This window comes from Ahaetulla prasina, chromosome 1, assembly GCF_028640845.1.
Source record: "Ahaetulla prasina isolate Xishuangbanna chromosome 1, ASM2864084v1, whole genome shotgun sequence".
Classification (NCBI taxonomy): domain Eukaryota; kingdom Metazoa; phylum Chordata; class Lepidosauria; order Squamata; family Colubridae; genus Ahaetulla; species Ahaetulla prasina.
In genome coordinates, this window is record NC_080539.1 from 153,069,235 (window position 1) to 153,086,531 (window position 17,297).

The following is a 17,297-nucleotide window of genomic DNA, read 5'->3' on the forward strand; positions in this document are numbered from 1 at the left end:
ATTTGGGTCTCTGGTACTCAATGTATCTTAAAACTTTTTCTCTCTCAGGATTGCTTGTTTTTTTTTTTTAAAATGCGGAGGACCCGAAAACAACTTTCGTTCACCTGAGCTATTTTATCAATATGCACCATATTAAAAATTTTAAAAAGACGCCACTGCTGCTGCTACCGCTTCTCATGATTGGCGGGATTTTAATATTGCATTATTTTTCAACATTAGGCTGGCAAATAATTTTGATGTTGCAGGTCTCTGAGAGGATCGGGTGGGGTATACATATATAAACATTTCTACTTTTCATTTCCAGCCATCATCTCTCGGAGATAGGTTGGACTTCGATTTAAGTTTAAGCTTAAAAATCTTCTATCTTCAAGCAAGAAAACGGACGGTGTTATGACCAACCGCGGAACCTAAGAGGAGGACGTTTCGTTTCCCGGCCGGCAGCTGTTTCCGTTGCTCCCCGGCATACCGAGTTTGGTTGCTATGGCGCAGTCGCGATGATCGCTGCAGCGTGAAACGGGCGCGCGCGATGGAGGAAGAGGACGCGGTGAGGTTGGGGTATAGCCGGTGGGGGGAGGGGGCGGTATTTCAGCAACGGACAAACACATTAGAGGGGAAAAAGGCGGGAAAATAATGTATTCATTTGCGGACAAATAATGTCGTCCCCTGAGGGAATCTATGTTGTTGTTTTTTAAAAGCACGACTCTGTAACAGCCTGTCGGTAGCTGTGGGAGGCTGTTTGCTTTTTTCTTTTTAAAATTTTATTTCACCGCCAAGCTGGAGAAAGTTTAATTGGTTGAATTCAGGACTCTTTTAAAAGAGAGAGGAAAGACGCAGCTTGAGGACATATTTAATCTATTCTAGGAGCTACGATCTGGATGTAAAACTCAAACTCCCAAAAGCTTTAACCAAAAACTGTGTCTACTGTTGACCTCACCCCATTCCTAAGAGGTCTATAAGGGGCGTGCATAAGTGCACAAAAGTGCCTACCGTTCCTGTCCTATTGTTTCCTTTCGTTATATATATGCTTATATGTTGTGTAGTTGTTTCATGCTTATGCTTATATATACTGTTGTGACAAAATAAAATAAAATAAAACTGTGGAAGACCCAACTTGCAGCAGTTAAGAGGCACCGAATGCTTTCTTAACAGCCATCTAATTAATGATAATCTGGCTCTTGTGGCACTATTTCACCGTTTCTTGAATTTGTTGCTTGAATTTTTCATCCCTCTGTAAGGTGTGCTGGGGTTGCCAACCTCTTCCTGCGCTGCTGTTCCTTGCATGGTTGGATGCAAGGGAAAAGGGAATAAAATTTGCAACGTTCAAAAATCGTACCTGTGAGATGAAATCATGTATCATAATAGTGAAGTAGAATTTATTGTATCTATCCGCTATTCCTTCTCCACTGTTTTATGCCCTCCCCCAATTGTGCTACATAGGGTTTGTGGATTTGAATTGTAAAGCCAAGAAGCACAGTTGTGAGAGTAAAAATTTAGTTGCATAATAGTGGTGATAGCGCTTTGTTTTTATAAAATAAACTTCACTGCAATGAAGGGGCTTTTGTCTAGTAAACATACATAGGACTGTATGTCAAAAAATCAAGTGCAATTTTATTCATGCTTAGTTGAAGGAAACGGTCCTGAATTTATTTCCAGATATGCAAGACAATAGTAGTTTTAAAAAGCTATGTTACATGCAGACAGTATATTAGGACTAAATAGTATAGCCTTTATTTTATAGAATAGGGTGCTGCTTGTTATATGCTGTTTTTTTCGCCTTAAATATTTATTGCATTGTGCATTTGGATAGAATGAAAAGTATGGACCTTTTCATATTGTTTTAGAGAGACTACAATGAACCTTGTGGATATTGTTCTGCTGTCAGCTGGAGCATTACAGAAGAAGGCAGATTTTACTGCACATCTTGCCACACTGTCATAGAAGTAAGGTTGCTGTTATTTATTTCCCGATTTTAAAACTCACCTTAAGTTTAAGTGTGAATCTTTAAATATTAATTATTAACATCAAATACATGAATGCAATCTATGAACTTCTTAAATAGTTGTAGACGTGGTCTAGTTGTTTTAGCTGAATAATTTTGGGCATGTGTATTAACGATACATGTTTTCAAAACTTGCAGAAGACCAGAGAAGTTCAAACTGGTGATGTTATTACTAATGCAAGGGCACAGTCTATCTCCAGAGGACTAAGAAAAAAGAAGAATAAATTTGGTAAGATTTATTTTTTATCAGTTTCTTATAAAAGTATAAAATATTTATTTTCCGTCATATACAGCTAATGCTGAACAGGTTTACAACCTTCTCATCCAATATGGTGTGCTTGTTTATATCAGTTCTTCAGTAGGGGTAATAAATACAATCTGTGGGCTATAGGTTTATAATAAATATAATCTGGGTTATAGGTTTATTCATAGCTGGAGTTTTCACATCAGTTTATGAAACTAATACTCTAGAGCAAACTAATACTCGGGCTGCAGAAGCAGTGTGTGTGTGTGTGGGGGGGGTGTTTTTCATAAGCGGCAGGTGTATGCAGAAAACAATCCCCCCCCCACTGCCAGTCCGCAGAGCTAGAAATATTGGGAACTGCTGCTCTAGACACATGGTTACACAATGGTAAGAATCTGAAGTCATTAACTTATATGAAGACAATTTTATTGTGTTTTCTAAAAGTCTTCTTTTGCAAGACTACATTTCGGAAACTTTTTTTGTTTAATTCTCAAAATTGAGAATGTGTTTCACAATCAGTACTATTAAAAGTGCATTAGGACTGGTATTTATTAAAAACAGCTATATATAGGAAGACTATACAGAGGAATAATAGATTCAAGCATGCCAAATGTATTCAAACAAAACATGTAAATTGATTATGGCTCCTCTAGATTATGAGACAGAGCGCTGATTTGGCTTTTGGATCTAAATAGTTTTCTCTACCCTTGCATCTTAAAAAAAAAGAACAATGCTGCCATTTTTGCCATTTTTTTCAATCTCTAACATCTAGGCGAACCTTTTTGGCACCAAGTGCCGAAACAGGAGCGCGCACGCGCAGGGGAGCACCAGAAAGTGGAAGAGCAACTTTCCAGCATGTGCATGCACTGCCGGTCATCTGGTCTTCCGGTTTCTGGTGCATATGCATGCGCAAAGAGCAGCTGGCCAGCGTGCATGCGCGCACCAGAAACCTGAAGTTCAGCTTTCCCATGCGCCAGGGAGCTGCTTTTCTGGTTTCCAGCACTCCCTCATGTGAAAACAGCTGGCCGGCATGCATACGCGTTGGAAACAAGAAGCTCAGCTTCCCCATGCGTGTCAGCTATTCTTCCAGTTTCTGGTGCTCCTGCATGCAAGAACACCAGCTGGCTGGCGTGCATGTGTACGCGGTAACCCAGAAGAGCAACGGGCAACGGTTGGCATGCCCAGAGAGATGGCTCTGTGTGCCACTTCCGGCAGGTATGCCATAGGTTCGTTATCACTGATCTAGGGCATAAAGTATTTTACTATTCACTTGTAACAATTAAGAACACAGCAATACTTATATTAATTTTCATAGTGTTAAAATTTAAGGTTCAGTTTTTTAAAAAAAATATAGCCTTGCAGACACATGGATACATAGTGAGTTATAAAAAAGTATCCTGGAGAAAATGGATTATCTCAAATCTTTTCAGTTGTGTTTTGGATCGGAAAACAGGTAGTTCTCAAGTTACAATAGCAATAGGGCCTGGAACAGTCATCGCTAAGCGACACAGGGAACTATGGCAGTCATGATCACATCATGGCAGCTTGCTACAACAACCAGAACTCGGGACCTATCACAAGTCTCCCTTGTGCAAGTTTGAAAAGTCACTGAATAAGCGGTTGTAAGCCTGAAACAGCACTGCTCATGCTTTTCAGTTATTTCTAGTGTAGCTAGGAAGGGGATGGTGTGAGGACCTTAATTCTTGATTGCTGAAGACTCTTCAAGGGGTTTAACTATTGATCAAGGTATCCTTCTGGAGCACCTGCAGGGATGAGGTGTAGGAGACACTGGTACATGGGTTCTCCTTTCTTCATAGTTGCTTTCAGATGTTGTTGTTGGAAGGCAGAAATTGGGCTTAACGCCCCGGAGAAGTGGAGTGCGACAAGGCAAGATACTCATGCCCCTTCTGTTTGAAATCAGCATGAATCTCCTGGCTAAGGTCATATGTCATTTTGGGATTCGGTATAACCAGAATGCTGATAATACACATCATGTAGGATTTTTGGTATGATACAAAGGTGGTTTGTCATTGTCATCTTTTAGATCTATCTGGTAGGTAGATGTTGATCGCGCAATTGATCTTTGTCTGTTTTCAGTATTTGCTCCCTAATAAGTATGTTTAAGAACCTATTCTTAAAGTTTCTAACTGATATAATTTGATCCCTGACAAATATAAGCTACTTATAAGATTTCACTTTTTCTTAATTTTCAGATAAAGGCTGGGAATGGTTTATATGTGAAGGTTTTCAGTATATTCTTCGAAAACAAGCTGAAGCTCTGCAATCTTTAGGAGTTTCTTCTCAGATGAAGGTATTTTGCTCTTTTCAGTAATGAAGTTAATCACGGTTTGCTTAAGCGTTTGAAAAATAAAACACTTTTCTGGGTTTACACAGTCTGCTAGACTATGCACATTTCAAGTAAGTGATATCCTGTAGGAACCCTTTATGTGAAGGATAAAGTTTTCCTAAAAGTTCTTTCTTTGTATTACAATTATTATTTGATGTTTGGGGTGTAGTAGCATTTATTTATTATTAGATTTGGAGACTGTCCAACTCACAGAAAACTATGGGTGGCTTACAATAAAAACAGATCAGTAAAAAAAGCATCCATGCCTGAAAAAATAACCAAGCATACACCAAATAGACAATACAATACAATACAATAATATTTATTTGGTCAATGACCAGCAAATATAAAAGAATAAAAACAGAGTGAAATAAGTAGAAACAATGATATGCTAATAACTGGGGTGGGGGAATCACATAATGTAACATTCATTCCTCTTACTATGTCAGTGCATTTATTATCCAGTGGTACACATCTAAAAAGCTAATAGCTATAAAATTGAAAACCATATATCCCATAACAATTTATTAGTTAAGATATATCAAACCAAAAATAAAGTTTAAAACAAAGGTAATACATTTTTAATCAATTATGTCTTAGGTTCATCACAGCAACACAGTTTCGCTACTGCGCGCGTGACAAATTGTTTTAGATCCTGAAAAAGAAGGTACACATAAAATTTATCTAACCTCAGGGAATTTATTAGGGGCAAAACAGATTACAAAACATAGACCCTAATTAAGCCCAGGCCTGGGAGCAGAACCACATTTTTGGCAATTTGAAAAACAGCTGTAGAGTTGGAGCTGTACAAATCTTCAGGGGATGCTCTTCTAGAGGGCAAGTGCCAGAACAGAAAGGAGGTGCTGCCCAGGTCCTGATAAGACTCAGTTTAATTGATTGGACCTGTAGTGTATGTAGTTTGTTTGAGGTAACTGGGCAGTCAGAAATTATCTGACACACACGGACCCTCAAATAAACAGGCTCTGGTAGTGACCAGGCCCATGAATTGAACCCAGAAGCCAACTGGCAACCAATGCTGTTCATGAAGCAGAACGTGACATGTCCATTGCTGTCTGTGCCATCACATTCTGGGCCAGCTGTAACTTCCAAGTGGTTCTCAAGGGCAGCCCCATGTAGAGTAATTATTTTAGTGATGGAGTTGCTGAGAGATGGTTAGGACATGAGTAACTAAGGACCTCCCACTCAAGTGTGTAAACCTTTTTAATTTCATGGGCTAATATTTATTTACCAAACTTAGAGATCACCCATCTCATTTACAGAGTGAGCCTGGGCGATAAAAACAAAAACAGAGATACTAATGCTTTAGGTGAACTTACTACCCATCAATATTTTTAACCAATTTGAATTATTGAGTGAGGAATATTGCAAACTAGCAATACTGTATATCCACTTTTTTCCTTTTTATATTTTCCTTTTCCCCCCCTTTCTTTCTGTATTAAAATATTAAAACCCATAGTTTAATGTGGGTTCTACCATATAGAATAGAATAGAATAGAATAGAATTTTATTGGCCAAGTGTGATTGGACACACAAGAAATTTGTCTTGGTGCATATGCTCTGAGAAATCCACCTGTGTACTTATATTAATGAATAATATGCTGGTTTTTATCAGGATGAAGTTCTGTATAATTTTTGGAGACGATATCTTCACAAGAGCAAACAGGGTTATAGTGACAAGCCTCTCGGTGCTGTTACTTATGACATTTCATCTGTAAGTATAGCGTTCAAAAGAAATAACAACTACCTTTTTTACATTCATACAGTTATATAGCACTTATATAAGAGCCGTGGTGGAGCAGTGTTTAAAATGCAGTATTGCATGCTAAGACTGCCAGCAGTTCGACAGTTTGAGTTCGGCTCAAGGTTGATTTAGCCTTCTATCCTTCTGAGGTCAGTAAAATGAGGACCCAGATTGTTGGGAGCAATATGGTGACTACATAAACCGCCTAGAGAGGGCTGTAAAGCACTGTGAAGCAGTATACAAGTCTAAGTCCTATTGCTATATAAAGATGTTGCACCCAAAGCTTAAAATATTCTTGAAAATATGCATTTGCTACTATCTTTGACAAAATAAGCTAATTTTATAGTAATTTTTAACAATTCTTAAATATTCTGGTTTCCAGAACATTTTCCTAAGTCTTACTGAATAATAGCTAAGATACGTGTTTCCTGAAGGTGGCTATTAGTTTGATGTAGCAAAAACAGCAGTGCTTGTGATTTCTCAAGTATTGACAGGTACTGAAGCACAACCTTTTGTATACTTCATCCAATGTAATTCATGGGGGGGGTTGAAGTCCATGAAAACTTACATTGTCTCATAGTTGATCATCCTTTAAGATTCCACACTGCTTGCTGTTGCTTTTTAAATACATTGGTACTTCAGTGATGAAGGCTACAATGATGAGGTAGTCCTCAGTTAATTACGGTACTACTTGTTCAGCAACTGAGGTACTGAACTTGGGAGGGGGCGGGACTTATAACCAGTCCTCAAAGTTCTGGCTGTTCCAGCACTTTTGTGTTCATGTGATGGTAATCCAGGTGCTTGGAATCAATTCACACTTATACAATGATTGCAGTGCCCTGAGGTTACATGGTTTGCATTTGTGATCTTTGCCACCTTCCCACAAACAAAGCCAATGGGAAGCTGGCAGGGAAAGTCACAGGTCTTGCCTGTAAACCGCTTCCCTTGCTTTTCCTCCAGAGGAGGCCCTCAGGAATCTTGCACTCCATAACATGTGGCCACCCACCTACACTCTGTAACATACACACTCCCATACTCGTGTGATGCAGTCATCCTCCCATGCTCATTCATGTACCCTTCCCATGCGGAACTTTTATCATTAACCTTCTGGGGAAGCCGGCAGAGAATTTTGCAAATGGCGATCATGTGATCACAGGGCACTTGGCAACCAGCTGTAAATGCAGAGAGGTTGCCAAGCACCCGAATTGGAGTCACATTATTGGGGGAGGGCAACATAATGTTTTATGACATCTGAGATAAAACAGCCATTCCATGGCTATTACCACTGAATGGTTATAACCTTGACTGGTTATAAGTCAGTGACTACCTGTAGATGTGAAGAGTGCTGCCTTGGAAGAGTACACACTTGCTGTAATTCAGTAATCTAAGCATAGATTATATATAAATGCTTATAATTGTGACTGCGTGAGAGTGCAAGTAGTCCTTGCTTACTGACGATTCATTTAGCCACTCTTCGAAGTTACAATACTGTTGAAATTTGCAACCTTCAAAATCCCATTATCACCATTAGAGTCAGTATATAATATCCTGTGCCTGATCTTTGGGTTTTTTCTTCCTTTTCTCCCTTTCAAAGCAGCAAACTTGGAGAAAGGGATTGCAAAAAAGTAAGTTGTTTGCTCTTCTCAAAAGCAGTGCAATTCAGCCAGCAGCCTGGGACTGGGAACCATTGGTACGCTCTGCAAACAGTTTACAGTACTGTCTTGAAATCCCTTTGTCTCTAATCTCTCTGCTCTGTGGTGGGAGGTAGAGCCATTTCTCTAGGCAATCTCTGTTTTGCCTGACACACACACACACCCAGAGTAGAGAAATTGGAGAGGAAAGGAAGAAATTTTGAGAGAGCAAGTTGTTTCTTCTACACATGAAAATTGTGCTGTGAGTGAGAAAGTCAGGCAAAGGAGAGAAATCACTTACTTTTTTCCCTCTCTGCCATCCTGAGAGGAGAGATTGGAAACCAAGGTATTTCAAAAGAATAAGAGGGTATTTGTGTAGTATGGCAATGGCTTCCAATCCCAGGCTGTGACATGATTGCGTTGCTTTTGATGTACAAGACAATAAGCAGGCACTGGAGCATTCTAAAAGTGGGGGAGGAGTTAGGAGGCAAACAAAGGCAGAAGATGTGAAACTGACTAGTCTTATCACCTTCCATCCAAAATCACAAAGGCAAGTCACATGATTTCCTACTTAATGACCACTTTGCTTAGTAACAGAGTTGCTAGTCCCAATTAGGGTCATTAAGCAAGGACTATCTGTATTGACCTGAGCTTAATAATGCAATGAAAACAATGTGTCTTTTTTTACTCTTACATCTACTATGTATCAGTTGGTATAAATGTAAGGGTGTCTTGAATTATCTACAACTAATTTACACTTTCTATGTATAAAATGTTTATTCCATTTTTTTGGAATCTTATTATTTTGATGTCTTTAGTTTTCCTAATACATAGTTTCGGTTGAATTGTTGATAGTACATTTTTGTTGTTTTTGTTTTATTTCTACTTGCATCCTATAAGAAAATAAGTAAAAAGCAAGGAACTCATTGACAGTTTTAGTTTTTATGGAAATAATTTTGCATTAACTCAGCAAAATGCTCCCTTTCTAAAAATGTGTTCTGTTTGATATCTTTTTTAGCAAATTAAAATTTTTGACTAATAAGGCTTGATTTAATAAAGAAGAAAGAATCTCCTTTAATTCTGGATTAACTTTGTTGTTGTTGTTGTTGTTGTTATTATTCAACTATTTTTTAAACAGCACACAGACACTGAAACAGAAGTTGAAAGTGCTAGTCCAATTAACTTGACTTGTTCAACAAGTGATATAGATGTGATATCAGAATTTAGCACTGCCGCTGCTTCTTCTGTTAGTAAAGCATCAGGTAAGAGCAAATGTACCTTGTTTAGTTCTTTGTGTAGTTACTTGAGATATGAAAATATATTTCTATTTGATTACTTTGGAAATTTAAGCATACAACCTTCATGTCTACATAGAAAAATTATAGAAAACATGGTCTAAAAATTAACCCTAAGAATAATGGGGGAATAAACAAATTATACAGAAACAATTTTTTGATTGCCAGACTGGGAATTCCTGTACATTACAGAAAGCTCCAAGGAAGTCTTCTTGAGCAATATTTCCCATTTAGAATTCTCTCAGTAGATTTAGGTACACAATTCAAAGTATGGTCAATATGTCTAGAGATGAAGGAAGATGTATTCCAACCCATTTGGAAGGCATGTGAGTACTGCTTGAACACAAAATGAGTTTTGTGGCTCATTTTGTGGCTAAAGCAAATACAGGGAGAAGAGTGAATCATAGGTTTTATAGGTCATGCTGCCACCTGAAGGTGTAGTCTATTACACTGCTACCAAAGGCCCCAAAATGTGTCTTTTTTTCTTGAAGGTTCATTTAATATGTGTTGATAAATTATGCAGGCTGTCATATAGAATTAACAAACAGTATAAAAATACATGTAAACCGTCTAATTATTACTGTAGAAGTTCTAACAATATAATCTGGAAGACCATCAACACTAGGTAGTCTTTCTTTTTATTGTGTACATTGAATAAATTAGAATCTAGGTCTAAAAGTAACATGGATAAATATAATGCAGGGAAAATTAAATCTGAATCCTTCTTGTTCTTGTGGTTGGGAGATTTCTTTAGCAATTAGGTATTATGGGATCATGGGTTTTAAAATGTTTAACTAAAATTAATTAACATTAGTTAACTAATTAGTTAACATTGTTAACTAAACTAACGTTAGTTTAGTTAACAAAAATGGCAAGTTGAAATTTTCCACTTGATGCACATTAAATGGGAAGCACTTAAATTTGTGGCTTGTCAAGACATATAATACGTTGAATTAGATTTAGTGCTGACTGTCTAATCTGTGTTATATAAACTAGAACAAAAAAAAGAAAGACTGCTAGTGTGATGTTTTTAACATGATGGCTAGAAATAAGAGCACAAAGAATTGCATTTTGAACTTAATCTGGAGGTAGTGATAAAATTTATATCAGAGATATTTTTAAGACACAGCCTTTGTGTTAAAAAAGGCAGACAGATCACTGAAAAAATTAACTGAGCTTCATAGTTTTTCTTTTGTGAGTCATATATGCATCATACCCAAAACAATTCTTATGGTTCCTTCTAGTTTTTAGAAGCCATGATCTAGAGAATATTTTCTTAGTAACTATATTCAATCTAAACAAAGGCACTTTGTCTTTAAACAGCGACAGTAGAAGCAGCTTGAAACTGCGTGTGGTAGAATGCTGCTATTAATGGATTTAATTAAGTATATACATTGAAAATAAAATATGATCAATAAGAAATATGAATATCTTGCTAGATTTTGGAAAATATGGGAAACTATACTACAGTCCATTGAGATTTTGTAATATGTTTCTGGGTAAGATATTGCTAGCTCTTAATCTGTTATATTTGTGTCCTGCCTTTTATTCAAAGCATAAGGTATAATGTTTCCTCCTCCTGTTTTTCACCATCACCACAATGCTATCAGGTACTTTGAACTGTAAGAGTAATCCATTGATTCCATAGTTGAAGACGGACTAGAACATGGGTCTTCCCATGCTTAATCTTATTACCAACTAAATTGCAGTGGCTCTCAGTGTGACTAAAAAACATGTTATAAAATACATAAAATATATGTTCAAACTATTTATGATAGAGGTTAAATGTATACATCAAAAAAATCATAAGCCTTTATAGCTAACTTGCTAAATTGGGCACTAGGATAGCTTCCAGCTGTTTTAAACTAAAATTCCATTATTTCTAGTCTTGGATGAGGTAGCACCCTTCTCAAGACTGGTGCGCTATCTCAGGGGTGTCAAATTTGTGTCCCATGGGCCAGATGCTTATGCGCTGGCCATACCCATGCCCAGTTTAGGGAAGGGGGGAAAGTTGCAATACTGTGACATGTGGCGACGCTGTGACTCCGTAAGTTTGACACCCCTGTGCTATCTGGAAGTTGTTTTGGATTCTCAGCACACCCTTTCTATATGTAAATTAATTCACATATGGATATGTTATAATCTGTATATTTATTATAAAAGCTGTGAACAGGTATAATTCTCAAACATTATTTGTGTAATTTGTGTCTTGTTGATTGACTGTCCAATCAATCTCTCTGCAGTTTTAGATAGGAGTTCCTGAGGTGGAACAGATGCTAATTTTATAGTGCCTTTTATATGTGGGTGCAGAGGCAAGAAAGAATTACTGTTTTTCCTCCTACTGATCTTATTTATTTATTTATTTATTTATTTACATTTATACCCCGCCCTTCTCCGAAGACTCAGGGCGGCTTACAGTATGTTAAGCAATAAAGATCTTGCAATTGAATGCTCATATTTCATTGATGTAATATTTCCTCCATTGTATGTATATTAAATGATTGTTTGTAGCTGTAGCTATTTTTATTTTTGAGGAATAAATACTTCTATTCCTTACTTTTAACTGTATAAATCAGTTTAATTGGTAATACGCAGCTGTGCTTCAAGTGAAGCCATGTAGGCTTAATTATTTGTGTTATCTTTGAAGCTTATGTAGGTCCCTTTGCTATCCTACTTGCTTGGTTGAAAAATTAAACCAGTGGAGGGATGCTAATGTGCTTCTTTTTAAAACAGGCATGGTTTGTTATTTCTGTAGCTTTTTTCAGTCTGGAGGCACCATAGAAAGGTTAACTTTGTTTACCTTATGGAATTCTTTTTGTAGCAAAGTCTGGCTGGTCTGGATCAGTGGACGGTGGTTCATATTTACAGAAAAAAAAGAAAGGGGATCTGAGCTTGTCCATGCCGATGACTCTGGCTTTCTGTTCTCTAGCATTACTATGGCTGAGGGAATCCATTACATTATCAGATCTGTTAAGGTAATAAAAATAACATATAATAAATATTTGGGTTATAATCCTACGTTCTATGAATTTACAGGGTTATGCATCAGGTAGAAAAAGTTATCATTAGTTGCACCGAGTAAAACATGTCACTTTTTTGTTCATCTGTGAATTAGTAGATTTACACTACATACTTAAAATATTAGTTGATTGCCTTTTTAATTTACAGGATCGATTATAAGTAAACATATGTGCTATTCAAACAAAATAGTTTGAACTAGTACCGGTCATTAATAGCAAACCCAAAGCAGGACAAAAGAGCCTTAATTTATCTTTGAAAAGGGGTCATTGAACTAATTCACATTTCTACATTGGTCTGTCTCCAAATATTCAGTCCATGCTGCATGAAACATTCCTATGTTGGCATGTAGAGTTATCTCACCTAGTAGAATGCAGCCAGAAAGACTACCCTGATAAGTTAAGATACTTTAATATAATATTTATCATGGATAAGGGAATGTCAGAAATGACATCTTTAAAAAGTAACATTTGTTCTGTGTTGTGAACCAAACTGTAATACATTTATTGATTTTACTTTAACCTCTGTAACCCAGGTTGGTAATGGATGGTCACATTCCTTACTTGAATGCTTTTAAAGAGTTCCCAGAGGAGATGAAGATGTATGGATCTGACTTTAAGATCTTTCACGTGCAGGTGACTATTACTAATACGTAATATATTTGTTAGGACTCTACTGCTTTTTGAATTCAATTTCTAGGTGGCATTTCAGAGTCTATAGGGGTATGTGTTTCACATGTTAAAATAGCTGATTTGAGATTGAATTAAAGTGCTCCATAGTCATCTTTTTATAGGTTAGATAAAGAGCCATGGTGGCACGGTGGTTAGAATGCAGTATTGCAAGCTAACTCTGCCTACAGCCTGGAGTTCGATCCTGACTGGCTTAAGGTTGACTCAGCCTTCCATCCTTCTGAGGTTCATAGAATGAGGACCCAGGTTGTTGTGGGCAATAGGCTGACATTTTAAACCTCTCAGAGAGTGCTGTAAAGGACTAAAAGAGGTATATGAATGCTATTGCTGGTAGGGCACTTGGCAACTGGGATTTATTTACAGCCATTTGGAGTGCCCCACAGTCACATGAGCATGATTTATGATAGTTTTGCCGGAAGCAGCCATTTATTTCTCGTTCTGCAAAATCCAGCCTTAAGTAAACAATGAATTCGCTTAATGACCATGGCATTCATTTTACGACCACCACAAAAAAGGTCATAAAATTCAATCTAGTCATTTATTTACCCTCTTTACAACTGTCGACAACTTACAACTGGTCATGCAGTTTTATTAACAATGATAATCTTTCAGTGTTCTTCTATGTGAATTATTTGTATTAGGTTTTTATATATCCAGCTATTACTGACATGGATACTGGTTATATAACAGAATAATAGAGTTGGAAGGACCTTGGAGGTCTTCTAGATCTAATCCAACTCCCTGCTCAAGCAGGAAACCCTATACCATTTCAGACAAATGGCTATCAAATCTCTTCTTTAAAACCTCCAGAGAAGGAGCACCCACAACTTCTGAAGACAAGTCGTTCCATTGGTTAATTGTTCTAAGGAAATTTCTCCTTAGTTCTAGGTTGATTCTTTCCTTGATTAGTTGCCATCCATTGTTTCTTGTCCTGTCTTCTGGTGTTTTGGATAGTAGGTTCACCCCTCTTCTTTGTGGCAGCCCCTCAAATATTGGAACACTGCTATCATATCAGTCTTGACCTTTCTTTTCATTAGACAAGACATATCCAATACCTGTAACCATTCTTCATATGTTTTAGCCTCCAGCCCCCTTAATCATCTTTGTTGCACTTCTCTGCACTCTTTCTAGAGTCTCAACATCTTTTTTATATTGTGGTGACCAAAACTGGATGATATTCTATTCTATGGTCTTATCAAGACATTACTAACACTTCACGTGATCTTGATTTTATCCCTCTGTTAATGAAGCCTAGGATTGCATTGGATTTCTTGGTGGCTGCAACATACTGCTGGCTCATATTTAAGTGATTTTGTCTATTAGGAGCCCTAGATCCTTCTCGCAGTTGCTTCTGTTGAGTCAGGTTTACATAAATCAGTATGTGTTGTAAATTATATACTGAAAACAAGGCAGGAGAAAAAATGATATTTCCCATAAAAGGTGATTTATTGTGAAATCTGTGCATCAAAATTAAATTTGGATCATAATCTTTTAAGTAGAAGGAAACTCATCCAATGAATGCAATAGAACCTTGCCAGGCTGAAGGATCTTAAATTGCAAAATGCAAATAATACAGAAAATAATCCAAAAAAGTGATTAAGGTCAAGCCTAGTATCCATAAAGGCAAGTTGAAACTTGGAAGTTGATGTAACTCTCAATCACTCCACTCATAAGCCAACTGAAAAAAAAACTTTCTGTGGTCTACTCGTGAGGAGCAGCTATCCAGAATAACATGAATAATCTCAATGATCTCTCCTTTGTTCTGGCGAGATTACACCAACTTGGATCCAGCATCCAGTGGCTATTCCATTTGTAAAACTCTATGATTAACCAACAAAAGCCAGCAAAGCAAAGGTGGCACTGTGGTTAGAATGCAGTATTGCAGGCTAATTCTGCCAACTGTCAAGACTTCAATCCTGACTGGCTCCATGTTGACTCAGTCTTCCTTCCTTTCAAGGCTGGTAAAATGAGGTCTCGGATTATTGGGGGCAATGTGCTTACTCTGTAAACCGTTTAGAGTCGTAAAGCACTGTGAAGTGGTATATAAGTCTTAAGTGCTATTCTCTTGCCATGGTGCATACAAGAAGTCAATTCATTACAACTTCGTTCACATGGTTTTTATAAAACTACAGGTAGTCTTTTTTTTGGTTGAGCCTGGCAACTTAAGTCATTAAGCAAAGCAGTCATTGAATGAAACTGCAACTGTACTCACGATCTTCCTTCAACTTTGCTCTACAGGTAGTCCTCAACGTATGACCATTCATTTAGCAATTGAAGTTACAACAGTACTAAAAAAAATGACTTGTGATTGGTCCTCACACTCACACTGTTGCAGTATCCTCGCAATCACGTGATTATGATGCAGCATCCTGGGGTTACATGATCCCCATTTGCAACTTTCCCAGCTAGTGTTCAATAAGCAAAGTCAATGGGGAAGCCAACAGGAAGGTTGCAAATTACGATTACATGATGTCTTGTATAACAACTGCTGAAAAAGAGGTTGTAGTAAGTAATGCCTTATTTAATGACCACATTGCTTAATGTTGAATTTTCCAGTCCCAGTTGTGATTGTAAGTTGACTACTTGACCTCTGAAGTTTGTAAATGCACGGATTGGTCATACAGTTTCATTTTCATCCTCATTGTAACTCCAAATGGTTCCTAAATGAGGCAGTTGCTTAACAAGGGTTATATGTACAACATTCTGTCCATCAATCCTTCAACAAAATGATTAGCTGAGCCTATACAAACTATATCTAATTTCCATCCACCTTTCTTGGTTTATTCTTTGTCTTCCAGTAAAGTACCATCTCATTTATTTTATTTTATTTTTTATAACAATTCTATAACTGGCTCAACCTTCCATGCTACTTCTCTTTCTGTCAGAATCATTTTGTGTCACAGGTCCTTATGCTCACTTTCTCAGAACTGAGTTTTGAGAAAAAAAGAATTGTTTGAAAATTATAAGAAAACCGCCTCCCCCCCAAAAAGTTGATTCCTTTGCACCCCTTCCAAAATTGAATCTCCCTGTCCAATGAAAGCATCTTGGGAAGAGTTGTTAAGATCCCCCCCTCCATTGAAAGTTTGCCTGCCTGGCTGCCTCTATGTATGAATGTATGTATGTATGTATGTATGTATGTATCTTATCTATCTTATCTATCTATCTATCATCTTATATAGTTGCCCATTTCAGCAGAAGTGACTCAGCATGGATGAGATGATACACTTTTTCTGGGGCAAACTTCGGCTTTGGCACTCTGTAGCTCCAAAGGTTGATTAAGCTCTTTTCCCCATGGTATTAGACTTTCCCCTGGGACTTCCTGATGTTGACCCTTGGTAGAGTGTCTGTGTGTGTGTGTGTGTGTGTGTATTGGTTTGATACTTTTTTTTTTTGAAGTAATTCTTAATATGTTAACTATTTATCTATCTAGAGTCTTTTGATTTTGATGGGCTATAAAAATGGTCAGATCATAGGCCCAATTTTAGAGTCCGGTTTGTCAGCATCTAGCTGAGTTTTTGCAAGTACCTTCCTCCTGCTCCGAGTCAATAGCATTTAGCAAGTTGGTCGATAGAGCAGATTACCAGCTCAATGTGAGGTGGCTATATGGAGATAAACAGGAAGTTCCGGATGCAGGTGTTTGTCACTTTATATGTTTAAAGTTCTCTCTAACGTGACATACTGTGCTCATTTTAATGAGACGCTTATGCCTCTTGAGATTGTCTATATTTCAGCCAGTGCTATTTTCTTGTAATGCCTATATGAGCTAGCAAGTCAAAAAATCAGATTTCTGGGTTTTTTCTCCTTTCATGCCATTTAATAACTTTCTCATCTGTCCAGTTAATATTTTGGAAGTGGAAGCACTTCAAAATTCTATTGCTGTATTTAAGAAATATAGACCAGTAATGAAAGGAAAGACCCTTTATCTTCTAATATTTATAATCATGAAATCAGAAGGTGGGCAGGTAGCATTTTATTGTCTCTCTCTTGAAACAACTTCAAAAATGACAGTAAGCAAGGGTGAGGCTCTTTAAAAAGAGCTGAGGAGGAAGTTCACTTCTGACATTTATTTTAATCAGGTTTATCATTGGAATCTGCTGTTGTGTAACAGAAACTCTTGCTTGTCCTTACCTGTTGAAGCATTGCTTAATAGAGAAGGAAAATGGGTTGACTGAGACGTGTGTCCTTTAATATCTATCTTTGTGTCTCTGAGGGAGTGACGCTTTAAACTGTTGTGGCTTTATAGGCTTCCCAATATATTTGCTAGTTAAATAACATTAATCCAAGCATTGTCAATAGCAGTATACAGTGGCTG

At 37.3% G+C, this 17,297-nt stretch overlaps 1 protein-coding gene across 2 annotated transcripts in view; it reads left to right on the plus strand.

The window, feature by feature from the left end:
- Positions 1-390: 390 nt before the first annotated feature.
- TAF1B (TATA-box binding protein associated factor, RNA polymerase I subunit B) overlaps positions 391-17,297 on the plus strand; it is a 43,393-nt gene continuing 26,486 nt past the window's right edge. Inside the window, exons 1-8 of one of the 2 annotated variants that reach the window (XM_058178285.1) lie at positions 391-544; positions 1,842-1,940; positions 2,138-2,228; positions 4,457-4,554; positions 6,224-6,322; positions 9,122-9,245; positions 12,100-12,253; positions 12,832-12,931. In XM_058178285.1, coding sequence (XP_058034268.1) covers positions 527-544; positions 1,842-1,940; positions 2,138-2,228; positions 4,457-4,554; positions 6,224-6,322; positions 9,122-9,245; positions 12,100-12,253; positions 12,832-12,931 — 783 coding nt within the window. In that variant the 5' untranslated portion in view covers positions 391-526. The remainder of the gene's footprint in view (positions 545-1,841; positions 1,941-2,137; positions 2,229-4,456; positions 4,555-6,223; positions 6,323-9,121; positions 9,246-12,099; positions 12,254-12,831; positions 12,932-17,297) is intronic. The other variant, XM_058178281.1, reaches the window with a different exon arrangement.